This window comes from Scyliorhinus canicula, chromosome 3, assembly GCF_902713615.1.
Source record: "Scyliorhinus canicula chromosome 3, sScyCan1.1, whole genome shotgun sequence".
Lineage (NCBI taxonomy): Eukaryota > Metazoa > Chordata > Chondrichthyes > Carcharhiniformes > Scyliorhinidae > Scyliorhinus > Scyliorhinus canicula.
In genome coordinates, this window is record NC_052148.1 from 75,192,979 (window position 1) to 75,209,855 (window position 16,877).

Below are 16,877 nucleotides of genomic sequence, written 5' to 3' on the forward strand. Positions count from 1 at the left end.
AAAATCTATCTTAATACCACTAACCAGAATGCAGTAATTGAATTGATGAAGTGTAGCCACCTGGGGTGGCCACTGCCCAACACAAAATGGAAGATTGCAGGGAATGCAGGGAAATTGGACATGTTGTAAAGCAAGCAGCTTGCAAAGCGCTTGTATATTTGGACTGCTGCAGAAACCAGTTTTGACTGCTGCAGAAACCAGACAGCACTGTGAAAAGAAACCAGTTAACATACTAATGAGGCGATACCGGGCGATCCCCAAATACAATGGAAACAAGTTAAACACAGATCAATACATTGAATGGAAGGCCAGACCTTTCGGCGCCAGAGAAGCCCAAAACAATAAGTCCCAAGAACCGCCCCAGTGACCGAGGAACTGCCCCATGATTGGGGGGTTCAAACATATCGATTGGGAAGAGACCCAATCGATTCCAAGCAGGTAAGGGAGTCCGCCCAAAGGGGCGCGGATCCCCCGGGACCTATAAAAGACAGGTCCCACACATGGTTCAGTCTTCTGATCCAGCCCTCCAGCCCTTCTCTCTCTTTGACCAACACTCCTCCGTGGACCAGCACCACGACCAGCTTTTGCCAAGAAGATCTTGAACGAGAGAGAGGAGAGGGTTCGGACAGCAGCCGCCAACAAGTAAGTGCCTCACAACGATCGCTACCAGAGATAGGCAATCCTGACCCCTTTTAACTTATACCAACCTGAAGTCTGCAGACCAGAGCAGAGCAAGAGGCCTTGTTCCCTGACTCAGCAGTTCCTTCGAGATAAGTATTAGTCTATTTAGCGGTAGGAGTAAGTTTAATCCTTTTAGCGTGTGCATGGTTAGTTATTATAATTGTATTATAATAAACTCAGTTATTTGGACTTACTAATTGTTGTATGGTTTTATTGCTTTGAACTTCACCTTGACCTTGTGGCGGTATCTTAACGATACCTGGCGACTCCAGAGCTAAGTAAAGAAACAGAGCCAAAGTGAGTGTTAAGTACACTCACCCAGAACGACCAACAGAAGTGAGGCCCAACTGTGGGTAACCTGAACGCCCAGATAACTAAAAGGCTAGAAAAGGTAATATCCCTAGTTGGGTTCTTCTCCCAGGGCGGGTTAACCGGGAAGCATTTACACTTGCCTAAGTTCAACTTGTACTGAAGATGGATCATTTTAAACAAAGAAAAAACTGAAATTGTGAACAAAGCAGTATAAAGATGATTTCTTGAGGTATGGCTTTGTTAACTGTGCCAATGCAAACCAGAATGCAAAGCTCATATGTGTTATATGCAAGGAAGTACTGGCAAATGAGAGTTTAAAACCATCAAAACTTCAGAGGCATTTGAAGACTAAGCATGGTGAGTTCAAGGACAAGCAACCTCTTGATGTTTCTTCAAAGGGTGCAGTGAGAACTTAAATTGTCAGCTGGAGCCCTTACCAGAAATGTAACCATTGAATGACAAAGCAAGTGAGATCGTGAGTAAGCAGGCTCACCTGTCGCATTAAAGGTATGTGAAAATGATGTGTCGCGAATGTCGGCCGGCATGGGCCACGAGAGTCTTCGGTGTGGGTCATAGATACATAGACGATAGAAGCCGGAGGAGGCCTTTTGGCCCTTCGACCCTGCTCCACCATTCATCCCGATCATTGCTGATCATCCCACTCAATAGCCTAATCCTGCTTTCTCCCCATAGCCTTTGATCCCATCCTCCCCAAGTGCTATGTCTAGCCGCCTCTTGAATGTATTCAAAGTTTTAGCATCAACTGCTGGTAATGAATTCCACAGGCTCACCACTCTTTGTATGAAGAAATGTCTCCTTATAACTGTCCAAAATAGTTTACGCTGAATCCTCAGACTGTGACCCCTGGTTCTGGACACACCCATCATTGGTAACATCTTCTCTACATCTACCCTGTCTACTCCCATTAAAATTTTAAAATTTCCTCCCCAAGCTCCTCCTCCGACATGCTTATTTTCACTGGGGTTTCACTTGACTCTTCACACCATTCCAAAAAAAAACTTTACACCACCACGAACCAATATTCCAAGGTGGGATACCCTCACAGCCTGGTTCATGACAGAAAATTTGAGGGCCAAAGGGCTGTTCCTGTGCTGTAATTTTCTTTTTTCTTTGATCTTAAAAAGCTTAGTTACAGTTCGGGAAGGAAGCTCACCACCACCTTCTCAAGGGCAATTAGGGATGGGCAACAAATGCTGGCCAAGCCAGCAATGCCCACATCCCATAAAAATGAAATTTTAAAAAGTTTGGGTGTGGAGGAGTTTTGACTTTTTAAACATAATGGAAGTGAAGGACAAGTGGAGCCAAGTGAGAAATGTTATTTAAAGTAAGAAGACTGCAAAAATGGCTCATGATCCAGCTCAATCTTATCTGTGAGTAGACAATATAACATTAGCAAGTGTGAAATGTATGCCTAAAATTACATCAATGGAATTGGCAGACAAATTGGAAGTAGTCTTATGTACAGGAGTTAAGATGGCTAAGGTAATCGAAAGCCCCACGGTAGCACAGTGGTTAGCACTGTTGCTTCACAGTGCCAGGGTCCCAGGTTCGATTCCCAGCTTGGGTCACTGCGCGGAGTCTGCACGTTCTCCTTGTGTCTGCATGGGTTTCCTCCGGGTGCTCTAGTTTCCACCCACAAGTCCCAAAAGACGTCCCAAAAAGGTGAATTGGATATTCTGAATTCTCCCTCCATGTACCTGAGCACGCGCCGGAATGTGGCGACTAGGGGTTTTTCACAGTTACATCATTGCAGTGTAAATGTAAGCCTACTTGTGACAATTATAAAAATTATTATTATCCATTTAAATATATGAGAGGGTTTAGCCGGACCCAATACAGTATTTTGAGAAGTGAGGAAATTGAAGTAGCAAAGCTTCAATTACAAAGAAACACAAAATTATGAAGTCAGAGATGCAGGAAAAAGAAAGGGAGAGAACTTTCCAATGGGGATTCTATTTAAATTTAAATTACCAGTGGTTTTTAGATGTCTTGGTTCTTGAACTTGGTCCATTGATAGGTTGTTTGCATCGAAGTTTTCAAAGTTGTAATGATTGCCATAGTCGAATTGTTGAATCCGTTTGTCCTTTTTCTTTCTTCTTTTCTATGCTAAATCTTTGTTAGTCTGTCTTAAAAAATTTATAACTCGCTGGTACCATGGTATATTTTAAATAATTACTTATCTAAAATATATATATTACTCCTGAATCCATCAGGATGATAAAATGACTAATCGTCTTCTTGTTGAAAGATGAACTATTTCATGAGTAATAAACTGTGAGTCCTTTTACTCAACACTAACAATAAAGAATTAAAGTACAATACAGATAACTATATTACTATACACTATTATAACAAACTAGCTCTACCTCCTCTCACTCTAGCTGTTCTATGTCTTGCTTGTTCACTGTTCTGAATCACATCATCATGTAGAGGTTCCTCTACACTTGGGAGCACCCCTCAGTTTGAGAGGCCATTTGCTGACGAAGATCCCCTTCGTGTCTAGGAGGCAAGGTTCATGTGGTTTGGAGAAATCAGCAATAGGAGCCCCACCAACTGAACTCAGCTCAGCTGAGCAGAGATCAGGAGTTAAGCTCCTGATGGAATCTGGATGAATCTGGAGTGTCAGCTGCGAATGTCCATTGTTGATAGCTTGTTTCCCTGAGCTAAGCTTTTCCATTAATTTTTATAATGACCAGTGGAAAAAATAATCCACGTTCATAATCTTGCAGTTTGTGTGCTTGAATCTCACATTACATTTGGGTGGAGGGAAAACTGCAAGAAGACTAGGCAGTATACACTAATTTCAGTCTTTACTGTAATTTACCAGTTGCATACTCTACTTCTATATGACAGTGTTAGGGAATTTGGTAATGTGTAGGGAAGATACACACAGTGACTGTTTTCCTGGGGGTAGGCAGCTGTTTGAGCAATGAGGCAAAGCTAAGCCTGACTGCATGGATTTTCTGAGATTCTCCATTGTCTGCTTTTAGGTGAGATTGCAGAGGAGAATTGTCCCTTCATATTTATAATAGATGTTGGCAATAATAACTTATTTTAATAACAATCAGGAAAACCACTCCAGTGACTTATAAGGCAAAATCGTGGTCAGATTTTGTCAGAAGCATAGATCTGTGTCCACCCCAGATCACCAATAAAACACAGATAATTGAACAGCAATTATATACTGGCATAAATAGATTTATTATTATATTATGAAATATCATACCTACAACAGGAATATTTACAACTTAAATAACACTCTAAAAAAATGATTTTTGACAGGCAACTTCCAACAGTTTAACAAGTTACTTCCTTGAACAATAAAACTAGGAAAATAGTGATACCACTCACACCAAACTGTAGCGTTTTTAATCTGCACAAGGCTGTTTTGAACAATTCCCTATATGCAATATTGTGCGATTGTATCATTGCAACACTCCCATCTTTTGGTACAGTTACTGACCCATCTACTGTGATATATGACTTTTGTGCCTTACGTAAAAGGTGCACAGGCAGACTTCCTTCCCTCTCATAAATTTTTCTTTCATGACAAAACCGTTACAATGCATTGGAAAATTACTGGAGAATTCCACTGGAAGATAAACCACAAATCGATTTTGCACATTAACTCACAGTATCTTTTCACAGGCAGGAATAAATTCCCTGCATTTCCCCAGAACATAACTAAATGTACTACAGTGTGTTTCCAGTTCGTTATGAACACACACTGTGTTCAAAATGATACAGTAGTAAGGAATATCCCTGGCAGCAGCAAATATCTCATTGGTAGCAGCTGGGAGCCATCTGAGAGTAACTGGTAATATCTGAGATCTTCTTTTTGGTCTCTTTTAATATCTGAAGTATAAAGGAAATGAAAGGTTAAGCACGTAGGAACTAATATTCCAGCCTAAGTATCAAATAGAAGTAAACTTGCTTGTGTTACTTTGTGCACTTTTACATATAATGTTGAGTGAATGGAGCTCCAGGCTGCAAATGCTGTGCATTATTCTTTACAATTATGTTTGCCTTCTGTCGCCACTTTGCCTGAAAGTCCAGTAGAAGGCAAAGACTCATGTTTGGTTGTTAGAAGATTTGTAACAGAATTTTCAATGTTTTATTGTTGGAGGACAGTAAAGTCTCCTGGAATGACCCACAAAAATGGCAGAAAATCGCCAGGATTCTTTTTTATTGAAAGGTTTTGACCCTCAATTCCAGAAGGTGATAATGAATGCTGAGAAAAGTCTTTTCAGCAGAATGGTATCTTGTCCAAATTCCTCCTCTCTAGTTTAAGACTTACTGAGAAGACAACGTAGTACTCCCAACGTGGCTGAGTTTACACAAGCAGCTATGTAAAGCAGGAATTGTGTTGTCCTTTTCAACTGTGCATAAATGGAGTCCGCAGGGGTCTGTGCTGGGGCCTCAGCTTTTAACAATTTAAATCAGTGACTTAGATGAGGGGAACAAAGGCATTGTAGCTAAGTTTGACGATGACACAAAGATTAGGTAGGAAACTATGTTGTGAAGTGGACACAAAGAAGTTGCAGATGGATATAGATAGGTTGAGTGAGTCGACAAAAATCTGGCAGATGGAGCATCGGAAAATACGAAGTTGTTCACTTTGGCAGGAAGAATAAAAAGGCAGAGTAGTACTTAAATTGAGCATGGCTGCAGAGTTCCGAGGTATAGAGGGATCTAAGTGTTCTAGTGCATGAGTCACAAAAAATTAGCATGCATGCACAGCAAGTAATTAAGGAGGCCAATGGAATGCTACATGAGGAATTGAACATAAAAATAAGGGTGTTATGCTTCTGTTATACAAGGCAATGGTGAGACCATATCTTGAATACTGTGTGCAGTTATGGTCTCCTTACTTAAGGAAGGTCCTAAATATGTTGAAGGCAGTTCAGAGGATGTTTACTAGATTGATAACTGGAATGAGCGGGTTGTCTTATGAGGAAAGGTTGACAAGTCTGGAAGGGATGGATTTACAATGAAACACACCATGCTTAGGCACTGGCAGGCCCTCTGTTGTACCGCTGTTGACCCGGTACTGGAACACTCGCAGTCAGCTGGAGTGCACATCAACATGGCCAGGCAATTAGTAGGGCATCCAATCAGAGGCTGATTACTTCCTACATTTGTCTCGGAGACCCCAGGTGAGCAAGGTGGGAATGGGAGAGTGTGAGGGGATGATGGGTGGGGAGAGACTGTGAGGGTGTGGATGATGGGTCAGATTGTGAGGGGGTTGCAGAGGAGGGAGAGTCTGTGAGGGGATTGGAGGGGGAGGGAGAGTGTGTGAGGGGGTTGTGGGGAAAAAGTGAGTTTGTAAGTGTGTTTCAGGGGAGAGAGTGTATGAGAGGATTGTGGGGAGGGAGAGTGTGTGAGGCGATTTCAGAGGGAGGGAGAGTTTGTGAGGGAGCTGGAGGAAAGGTAGAGTTTGCGAGGAGGTCGCATGGAGGGAGAGTTGTAAGGGAGTTGTAGGGAGGGAGTCTGTGAGGATGTTGCAGCGAGCGGGTAATTGGTGGGGGAGAAGTAGAGTGGGTATTGTTTGAAATCCATGATTAATATCACAATTTCATAGTTCGAAGATGGATCCCATTTTTGCAGAGCCAGAACTTAAATAAAAGCGTGGGATTTACTGTGAAAACGCAAGTTCTTTCAGGCACTTTATTAGCTGCCTAAAATCAAGATAAGTTTTTTTTAGCAATATGAAGTGGCACTATCAACCTGGCAGTCAAAAACAGAGAAAAATTAAGGTGATGTAAGATTCTGAAGTTAGCAAAAATGTTTGACATTTTACTTAACAAAGCTTGAAGTATTAAATAGATTTTGTGGCTTCCGCTTCTGCGCTCTGTGGGCGCGAGAGTACGTGGGGATGGGTGAGGTTGGGGGGATGGGATGCCTGCGGTTGGCGTGGGGGGGGCAAAAATGAAGGTGAGCACAGGGCCCCATTAACTGTAAATCCATCCTTACAGACTAAGCTTGTTTTCACTGGAGTATCGAAGAGTGAGGGGTGACCCGATTGAAGTATATAAGATCTTGAATGGTCTCAATGGGGAAAGGATACTTGCTCTTGTGGGTGAGTCCAGAACTATTGGGCACTGCTTTAAAATTAGGTTTCCCTTTTTTGGACAAAGATGAGGAGAATATTTTTCTCAGAGGACTGTGTGCCTTTGTAACTCTGTTTCAAATGGCGGTGGAGGTAGGGCCATTTAATAATTTGAAGGTGGAGGTAAATAGATTCTTCTTAGGCCAGGGAATCAAAGGTTATTGGGGGTAAATGGGAATGTGGAATTCAAATCACAAACCGATGAGCCGTGATTTTTTTTGAATGTCAGAGCAGGCTAGAATGGCCAACTTCTGCTCCTGTTTTATATGTTCATATCTTTTATATCAGGTTATTGAAAGTGAATAATAGATATAAGAAATTGAAAATAGAATATGTTAAGAACCCCATTAGCACAGAATTCATGTTAATACAGTATTCATCAATTGAATTGTCCTTTTTTAAAAAATGTTATTGCTTTCTCACAGTTACAAAGCCAATGCAGAGTGGACAGGGAAAGTCCTGAATCCATCTCCTTACTTGCTCCCAAAACCAACTCAAATTCAAATTGAATCCAATTCACCGTCCCCACAAGAGAGACACACTAGATCCAAGGTGACAAGAATAGGCATTGCACCTGATCGCATGCTTGATCCTAGGCTTGATCTTAGCCATAAGGCCGACAAGCGCATTTCTCCAGATAAGGTGTTGCAGCTTTTAAAATCCCAACCCTCCATTAATATATTTATGGTCAGGCAAGTATCGTCTTTCAATTCTGCATCAGTGGCCCTCTGGCCAGTGCATTCCGTACTACTAACCTTTTGTATGACTTAAAATTAGAGTGGAAGTGGGTGAATTTAAGATTTTATAGTTTATATTTTCCAAATACATGCAAGTATTGTGCTGCTTCTGACTTCTGGGATGATGATTGGTGAGATTCCCCACCATTGACACTTGGAAATGTTAGGTCTTTACTCTTTGTTCTGGATCTTTACTAGGGGAAGGATCAAACCTCTCTACCATGTTAATTCCTTTAATTATGCTAAACAGTTCAATCAGATTACATCTTAATCTTCCTTTCATCTCTAATAAATCTAACTTGTTTACACGGTCCCTCATTATAGACAAGCCGATTCATCCAAAGGTTCATCCTCATTTCAATGGACTCCCTCTAAGACCAATATTTCCTCCTATGGTGAGGCTGTTTTAATGAATAACAGCTTCCCTATAATCAAAGCCAAGCTTTCTACCATCAACAGCTTTCTCACTTGCTCACTCGGACCAGCCAGCTTTATAATCAGATTAACCTTTTACTTATAAGAAGTTAGACATCCATTAGTTATTCGTGAAGACTGATGGCTTGATTCTGATCATTTCATGGAGCAATGATATTTGTTTACCCTGGTAATGTATATTATTAGCACTACTATACAATTTTACACTGAAATTTTTATAAGACCCAAGTTACAAGACATTGAATATTTCTCACCACAGTCATTGTGAGATTCCTGAATGCAGTGCAAAATTCCATAGCTGCATCTACACCAAGTACAATTTTGGGGTATCCATGCTCCCTCAGGAATCTTGCCACAGTTCCTGTCAGAAATAAAAAGGAGACTATTCAGTATAAACTACCTATACATAACTACTTGATACAGGTTAATGGCTACCTCTCAGGATATAAGATGTTAACTAATTTCTCCTTCCTTTTTTTTGCCTGTAGACCGATTCCTGCTGGAGTATGATTCATATTTGGGGTAGTCCTGGGCTACCTCATGCATATCGCCTGTATAATCTATAAGCCCAAACAGCAATTGTCAGCAAACATTACACCAGAGCCTGATCTTCTCCTCAGTAGACAAACACATATGCCCTTTCCAACAGAACCAGCTTTATAGCAGTCAGAAGCAAATAGCCCTGGTTATTTCTCTCCTCCCTAGCCAAGGACAATTAAGGATAAATTGTAGAATAAAATTGCTGGTCAGATCACTCAGTTCAAACCTAGGCATTCAGATCTATTGCTGTTATCCACTGAGCCACCAAACAGGCTATTAGATCACTTAGAGGCATTCAGCCGTATTAATGCTAAAAATCAATATACATTACAAAGGCATGTTTTTAATTATAAACATACCACTATTAGCAAATTTTAGGTTTCAATTACATAGAGCGTAAATTAAGTAAGATCAGACACCGAAGGCTATTTTAAGACTGAGGGTGGGCTAAATTGGCTAACAGTGGGACCTCTGCCCCTCACTAGGGCGGAATTCCTGCCCTCAGAAGCTGCTGTCCAATCCAATTGGCCAGCAGACTCACTTAAACTTCATCTGTGAGAAACTGGGATGATTTCAATTCTTAAATCCAGGCAGCACAACTGATCTTACCTGATGCGTTCATCATATTCACAGTTTCTCCCCAGGAAATATTTAGGACAAACACAGAAACTGCCAAGTACGCATGTGCCTCCATTCTGACAACAATTCCTGTTCAACCTGCTACCTGGAGAAAGAGAAATAGATTCTAAACCATTTGAAAAATAAAACAAAACTAGAGTCCTTTATCTCAATATTTGAAGTGGATATTTTAGCTATTTGATAAAGCTAACACAGGTATAAGATTTATTTAAGAGATGTTATTGATGGTTTGTATATGTGTATATACTTTTTTTTAAATTTAGAGTACCCAATTATTTTTTCCAATTAAGGGTCAATTTAGCGTGGCCAATCCACCTACCCTTCGCATCTTTTGGGTTGTGGGGGTGAAACCCATGCAGACACGGGGAGAATGTGCAAACTCCTCACGGACAGTGACCCAGAGCCGGGATTCGAACCCGGGTCCTCAGCGCCGTAGGCAGCAATGCTAACCACTGTGCCACCATGCTGCCCTGTATATGTGTATATATAACATTTACGCAAACACTTCTAGTTTAAGTTTGAACCCAATGGCTGAGTTGGTAATATACAATGTGGAAATGAGGCTTACAGATTATAGGTACTTTCACATTGACATTTGTTTGGCTCAGATGACAGGAAAATTGCATCAATGCATTCACAGGGTCGTTACAAATTCCCCCAGAGCACTTGATTGGACAGATACAGAAAAATATGCCAATCAAATCTGGTGAATACTGATGAAAACACACATCTGTGAAAGCTAAGTGAGGACAGGGTGGTGTTCAGCTGTCATGCTCTGCAGCGTCAAATAAACCAATATTGAGACGAGCAATTGGGGCCAGGGACTCCTTTTTAGGAAGGAAGAAACTATGAGCATCAAAATTGTGAAAATGTCATGATGAATATTTACTGTTGGTGAACTAGGAAATTTAGTTCAAACAATTCCCATGTAACATGCAGACTACATCCCTTGCACTCTGGTTCACAAAGCACATGTGTAATTTAGCTTTATTTGCACTAACGTTTCTCACTGGCTGTTTAAATTTCAGTGATCTGAAGATTTCTAAAGAGCTCTTTGGTGTCAGCCCTGGCTTGATAGTCTCACTCTTAGCTCTAAATCAGAAGGTTGTGCGTTCAAGACCCACTGCAGATACCTAGAACAGTACAGGCCCTTCGGCCCTCGATGTTGTGCCGAGCAATGATCACCCCACTTAAACCCACGTAACCCGTATCCCAACAATCCCCCCATTAACCTTACACTACGGGCAATTTAGCATGGCCAATCCACCTAACCCGCACATCTTTGGACTGTGGGAGGAAACCGGAGCACCCGGAGGAAACCCACGCACACACGGGGAGGACGTGCAGACTCCACACAGACAGTGACCCAGCCGGGAATCGAACCTGGGACCCTGGAGCTGTGAAGCATTGATGCTAACCACCATGCTACCGTGAGGCCCCAAATAACCTGAAGGCATAATGCAGATATATACTTCAGTGCAATCCTGATGGAGGTGATATTCGGATGGGATGTTCAGCTGAAGCTCCATCTGCTTTGTCAGAAAAGACCCCAAGGCATTATTCAAGGAAGTTCCCACTGGTGTGCTGACCAAAATTTATCCTTCAACCAACAACACTAAACATATTGGAGATCTCCCTTGGACATAAAACCAAAGGTTTCACCTGAAACAATGCCTATTTTATCAATGTCAAGTTGGATCCAAGTATCCTGGCAATCTCATCAGAGTCCACCCAATATTAAAATTAGCATTAATCAACATAAACAATCAGGGTGTAATGGGACAATAGCCACACCAGGTTATTTCCTGGTAACACTAGTTACTGCCTTAAAAATTAAAAATTTCAATTCAAAAGTTGTCTGAAAGGTCAGTGACCTAAAACATCAACTCTGTTTGTCTCTTCACACCTGCTGCCAGAGCTGCTGGATGTATCCAGCATTTGCTGTTTTTATTACAATTGGAGGATACTCGCATTTGAGGGTCAGAGGCCTGGTCACCTTTGTGGGCAAGGATTACTCCGATCAGATAACAAAATAGCAAGGATAATTGGGCGTACAGCAGATGTGAGCATAACTCACAGCTAAAACTGCATGATTTATTAAGGTCCGTAATTTGATTGCTTCTGGATTGCAAGTACGGACGAAACTCCAGGCGACAATCTGATCACGCATCTCATTGGACTGTTTGGAGCAACTTGCCTTTCCCTACATTACAGCAGCGATTACACTTCAAACATACTTCAGCGGCTGGCTGTGAAATGTTTTGGGGATACCCTCAGGCCATGAACGGCACTCGCAAAACCTTTTTGTTTCCTCGCAGTTAACTCATTGGTGGGGTGGGGACCTTCTGAATCAGAATAGCAACACCAGTTACTGGGGATCACCCCTCAGATATGCATATTTAAATTAAACTTTATCATGGCCAAAGCCGGTTCTATGGTGAAGACAAAAAAAAAGTCGGACAACTCCAGATCCAGCAAGTTCTCAAAAAGTGGATAACCTCAAGAGCCTCCTGATGTTCAAAAGTCAAATTCACACAAGGCCTCCCATAGGCGAAATTCATAGGAATGCTTTTTGTCCTACTGGGGAACTGGGACCATAGCAAGTTCCTTTCTATTCTATAAATTTCTATGTAGATATGATATATTTTTGGATTATTATCAGTTATGGTCCTGAATTCAGAATGGATGCTCTCTCTCCTCTGAAAGTCGTCCCTGGCCCAGCAGGGGTAGTCCTTGATTGGGAGGCAATAAAAGCAAATGAGTGTGGTATGTTTACTTAGCAAAGGCTGGATTGTTTGGATAAGGATTAAAGAAACGAGGAGAGATTATTGAAGATTTAATTCATTACGGGTGGGAGAGGGGAACTGCCGAACTCGGGTCAAGTTTACGATTTCTGCCCGGGCATTGTAGCTTTGCCTCCAACAATGTTTTTAATTTTATAAAAATATCTCCAGCAATGAAGACGTGATCGGTTGCCGTTATTTAATAAATATGCGTGGTTAGTGGCTGACAAACAATCTCCAAATGCTGTAACTTTGTACAGTTGTATTCAGGTCTGTTGCTCTTACTTACTGTCTGTCAGTCCAATGAAGGGGATGATCGCTCCGCCGCGTCCAGACTTGCGCTCTTCCGCCTGTTTGTTGAACTGATTGAAATTGTTTAAGGCGGAACCGTGGGTTTCCCCCGCCGATTCTGAAGTGTCTCCGCCTTCACAGTTTTCACCTTCACAGCCTGAAACTGACCAAAACACATCCGCGTGGGTATTCCCGGGGACCGCCAAAAGGAATGACTCAATCTTAGTGAATAACTTTGGCCAGCAGTTACCAAGCCACTAAATATCACCGTGTCTGTCCATCACTTACCAGCCCCGATCTTTGCCGTCTGCAAGGTGAACAGCACCACGGAGAAGAATCTTTCAAAACTGTTTGTAAATATAGGAAAATGTGAGTTAATTCCCCCGACCACAGCTCGACACCGAAACTTTGCAGATCTGACCCCGTCCAACACTTACCGAGAGGTCCTTCCAAGTTGCATTTTCCCCCCTCCTCCTCCTCCTCGGCGCACGGCTTTGAAATCCAACAACCGCTTCAATTTCACCAGCTCTGTTCCAGCAGCAGCCGCTCACGGCGAGCTCTCACCTCCTGCCACCCCCTCAGCTGTCGGTAAACCCCGGGCACCCCCGAATACCCGCCTCCTGGCTCGAATCAGGGTTTCCAGTGTTTTATTTCAGATTTTTCACCACTCGGTGTTTAGCATCTCGTCGTTCAGATGCGGCATCATTAAACCAGAAGGTTCTGAGCAATTGGGATTGCTCAATTTTGTAACTGAGGGTTGACAGGGGACACATTACGGGGAGGGGAGGGGTTGGGGATGGAGGAAGGTTTCACACTGCACCGCCCCAACAACAGGCCGATGTGATCAAATGTCCCGCTGGTTGCGGTGACGTTTTGGGGAGTTGCAGATTTCAGCTGGGAAACTGCCGCACTCGCAGCCACACTCGAGGACAGGTATAACATGATCCATCGGGGAGCAGATTGTCGCTCTGCAGTGGGTTGCAGTTTTATTATATTCTACCCCCGCCCCGCAGCTGCAGGTTAGGTCGGAAATGGGAGCGTAGTTTACACTCGCCCTGCATCTCCTCCCGACCGTCTGGGTGAGGGCGAGCGGTAAAATGAGTACACATCATTGGTCAAACCCATCTCAGGACCACAGGATTTAGGAGCAGGAGTAGGCCATTCGGCCCTTGCAGCCTGCTCTGCCATTCTAGGTGATCATGGCTGATCTGGTGGCGATCTCAATTTCCCTTTCCTTTCTGCCGCCCCCCCCCCCCACCCATAACCATTGACTCGGTTGTCTAACAAAGATCTGTTTAACTCAGTCTTGAATATGTTCAATGACCCAGCCACGTCTTCCCCTCCGCTGCCCTGCAAGACATAGAGGATTGATCTTGCGGGGCGGCGGAGGGAAAAGAGTGAGTCTTTCAGAGATGCCTGCCCGACGATCGGTGGGCACCGATCGCGGGCCAGACCCCTCCTGAGCACCCCCCTGGTGCTCGATCCTCCCTCCACCCCCCACAGGCCCCACACGCAGCAGTCGCGTGCTGTTCACGCCGGCAGCAACCAGGTGTGGTTGGCACCGGCGTGAACCGGTCATATTAGGCAGGCCGCTCGACCCATTCGGGCTGGAGAATTGCCGCTTGACCGGAGCAGCGATTCTCCGAGCGGACTGTCGCAAAACGCGACATGGTGTTTTGGGGGGGGGGGGGAGAATTGCGTGCGGGTGCCAGGGCGGTGTGGCATGATTCGCCCGGCACTCCCGCGATTCTCCCACCCGGCGTGGGTGTCGGAGAATCGTGCCCCTCATCTCCGTCATAAAAGGGAAACCTCGCATTCTTAAACAGTTTCCATAAGACCACAAGACATAGGAGCAGAATTAGCCCACTCGGCCCATCGGGTCTGCTCCACCAGTCAATAATGGCTGATATGTTTCTCATCCCCATTCTCCTGCCTTCTCCCCATAACCCCTGAACCCCTTATTAACCAATAAACTATCTATCTCTGTCTTAAAGACACTCAGTGATTTGGCCTCCACAGCCTTCTGCAGTAAAGAGTTCCACAGATTCACCACCCTCTGGCTGAATGAATTCCTCCTCATCTCTCTTTTAAAGGATTGTCCCCCTAGTTCTGGTATCCGCCTGCAAGAGGAAACATCCTCCCAACATTTAAATAGTACACTGTTTCTCTATACTTCCTTCCAAAGTGGACATGTTCACATTTTCCCACATTATATTCCATGTGCCAAATTTTTGCTCACTCGTTTCACTTATCTATAGCCCTTTGTAGACACGGAACCTCCTCTTGACAACTTATTTTTCCTATCCATCCTGTTGCCATCAACGAGTTTAACCACCTCACATTGAATCCCTTCATACATTGGGTCCCTTCATCCAAATCATTGATATGAATTGGAAATAGTTGATGCCCCAGCACTGATCCCTGTGGTACTCCATTAGTTACAACTTGCCAACCCAAAAGGCCCCATTATCTCTGCTCTCTGTTTGCCATTAGTGAACCAATCCTTTATCTATGCTATACCAAGAGCCCTAGACCATGAGCACTTATTTTGTGTAGTTAGCTTTGGTGTGGCATCTTCTCACTCTCTAGAGGACTAACACTAGCTTCAGTTATTCTTTTCCTATTTAAATACATGTAGAAACTCTTACTATCTGTTTTCATATCACTAGCTAGCTTTCTCTCACTCTACTTTATCTCGCTTTTGTTTTAGTCATTCTTTGCTGGTTCTTAAAATCTGACAAATCTTCTGACTTACCACTAATCTTTGCAGATTTGTAGTGTTTCTTTCAATTTATTATTATCCTTAACTTCCTTATCTGGCCATGGATGACGCATCCTTCTCAGAGTCTTCCATTGGGATAAATCTTTGCTGAGAGATATTAAATATCTCCTTATATGTTTGCTACTGCATCTCTACTGTCCTACCTTTCAACCAAATTTCAGAGTGCACTTTAACCCTTACCTTTAGTAAGGGTTAGACCCGCTCACCTGACCTTCAAACTGACATTCTATCATGTTATGATCGCTATTGCTGGCAGCATGGTGGCGCAGTTGATAGCACTGCAGCCTTACGGTGCCAAGGTCCCAAGTTCAATCCCGGCTCTGGGTCACTATGCAGGTGGAGTTTGCACGTTCTCCCCGTGTTTGCGTGGGTTTCGCCCCCACAACCCAAAGATGTGCAGGGTAGGTCGATTGGCCATGTTAAATTGCCACTTAATTGGAAAAACATTAATTGGGTACTCTAAAAAAAATGTAAATGATCACTATTGCCGTCTCCTTTTCTCTGGTTATTAATTTTTAAAATTCATTCATGGGATGGTAAATGTCACTTATCTTTTCCCATGTTACATGATATTGCCTTGGGAGGCCTTGTGGTGCAGTGGTAGCACCCCTACCTCTGGACCAGAAGCTCCGGATTCGAGTCCAATGCCAGGACTTATTGGCAATGGAAGGAGCGTTCAATGCAGTTCAACAGGCTTAAAATCAGTTCAGAAATGTTCCACCACTTGCTCCACTATTCCCCAGAGGGTAATATAACAGTGTATGGGTGTGAAGATACCCTTACAACAACATGATGTCACCACAATGCTGGTTGAACGCTCTTTCATATCACCTATCATTTTTTGATTTGGCAGGTGGGTTTACAGCTGCTAACCCCCCCCCCCCCCCCCACTCCCCCCCCCCCCCCCCTCCCCCATACGCTTCATGCTGCTCAACCCACTTCCCCCCAATTAATCTGGGCTATAGACCAACACTGATAAATTCTGGTTTGCCTACACCAGTGGCTGGTTAGCTGCTTAGAATTTATGTCCTGCAGTTCCACACTCCTCAAGTTCCATTGGCTTCATCGTCCTTCACCTCCTTTAACAGCCTTGTAGAAACCCACTTCTTTGAATAATCTCTTGAATACCTGCCCCCTCCCCTGAACACTCCACCCTTTTCTCCCAACCCCTCCATATATCCTTCATTAATTCAGCATCCATTTTTTATTATATCCCTGTGAAAGACTTTGGCGTGATCGTCTGTGTTTACTAAATAAGCATAAGCGTTTTGAGATTTAGCTGAATTCCTCACCCTCGCAGTGATCACTGAATCACTTGCAAACGTATAATTTACTCACGAGAACAGGCCAAAATATACGCTGTTATATTCCTAATACAAGTCACCCAACTGGTCTTAAAAAGATTAGCATATACACTAATCTTGATTTATTTTGCATGATAGCGTTTTCTCCATCATTAAACAAACAGATTATAAAATTAACCATATCGATAATATAAACTTAGGTGAGGTAATGAACCATCGTGCACAAGGGACCAGAGCTATCTC

General features: G+C 43.2%; 1 protein-coding gene across 1 annotated transcript; it reads right to left on the reverse strand.

Annotated features, from left to right (window-relative positions):
* Positions 1-4,196: 4,196 nt before the first annotated feature.
* On the reverse strand, positions 4,197-13,177 carry LOC119963710 (cryptic protein-like). The gene is made up of 6 exons (XM_038793023.1): positions 12,986-13,177; positions 12,837-12,895; positions 12,547-12,711; positions 9,445-9,559; positions 8,550-8,656; positions 4,197-4,869 (listed from the first exon to the last, which is right to left on the reverse strand). The coding sequence occupies exons 1-6, from the start codon at positions 13,006-13,008 to the stop codon at positions 4,748-4,750; spliced, it is 591 nt and encodes a 196-aa protein (XP_038648951.1). The 5' UTR covers positions 13,009-13,177; the 3' UTR covers positions 4,197-4,747.
* Between the last annotated feature and the right edge of the window lie 3,700 nt (positions 13,178-16,877).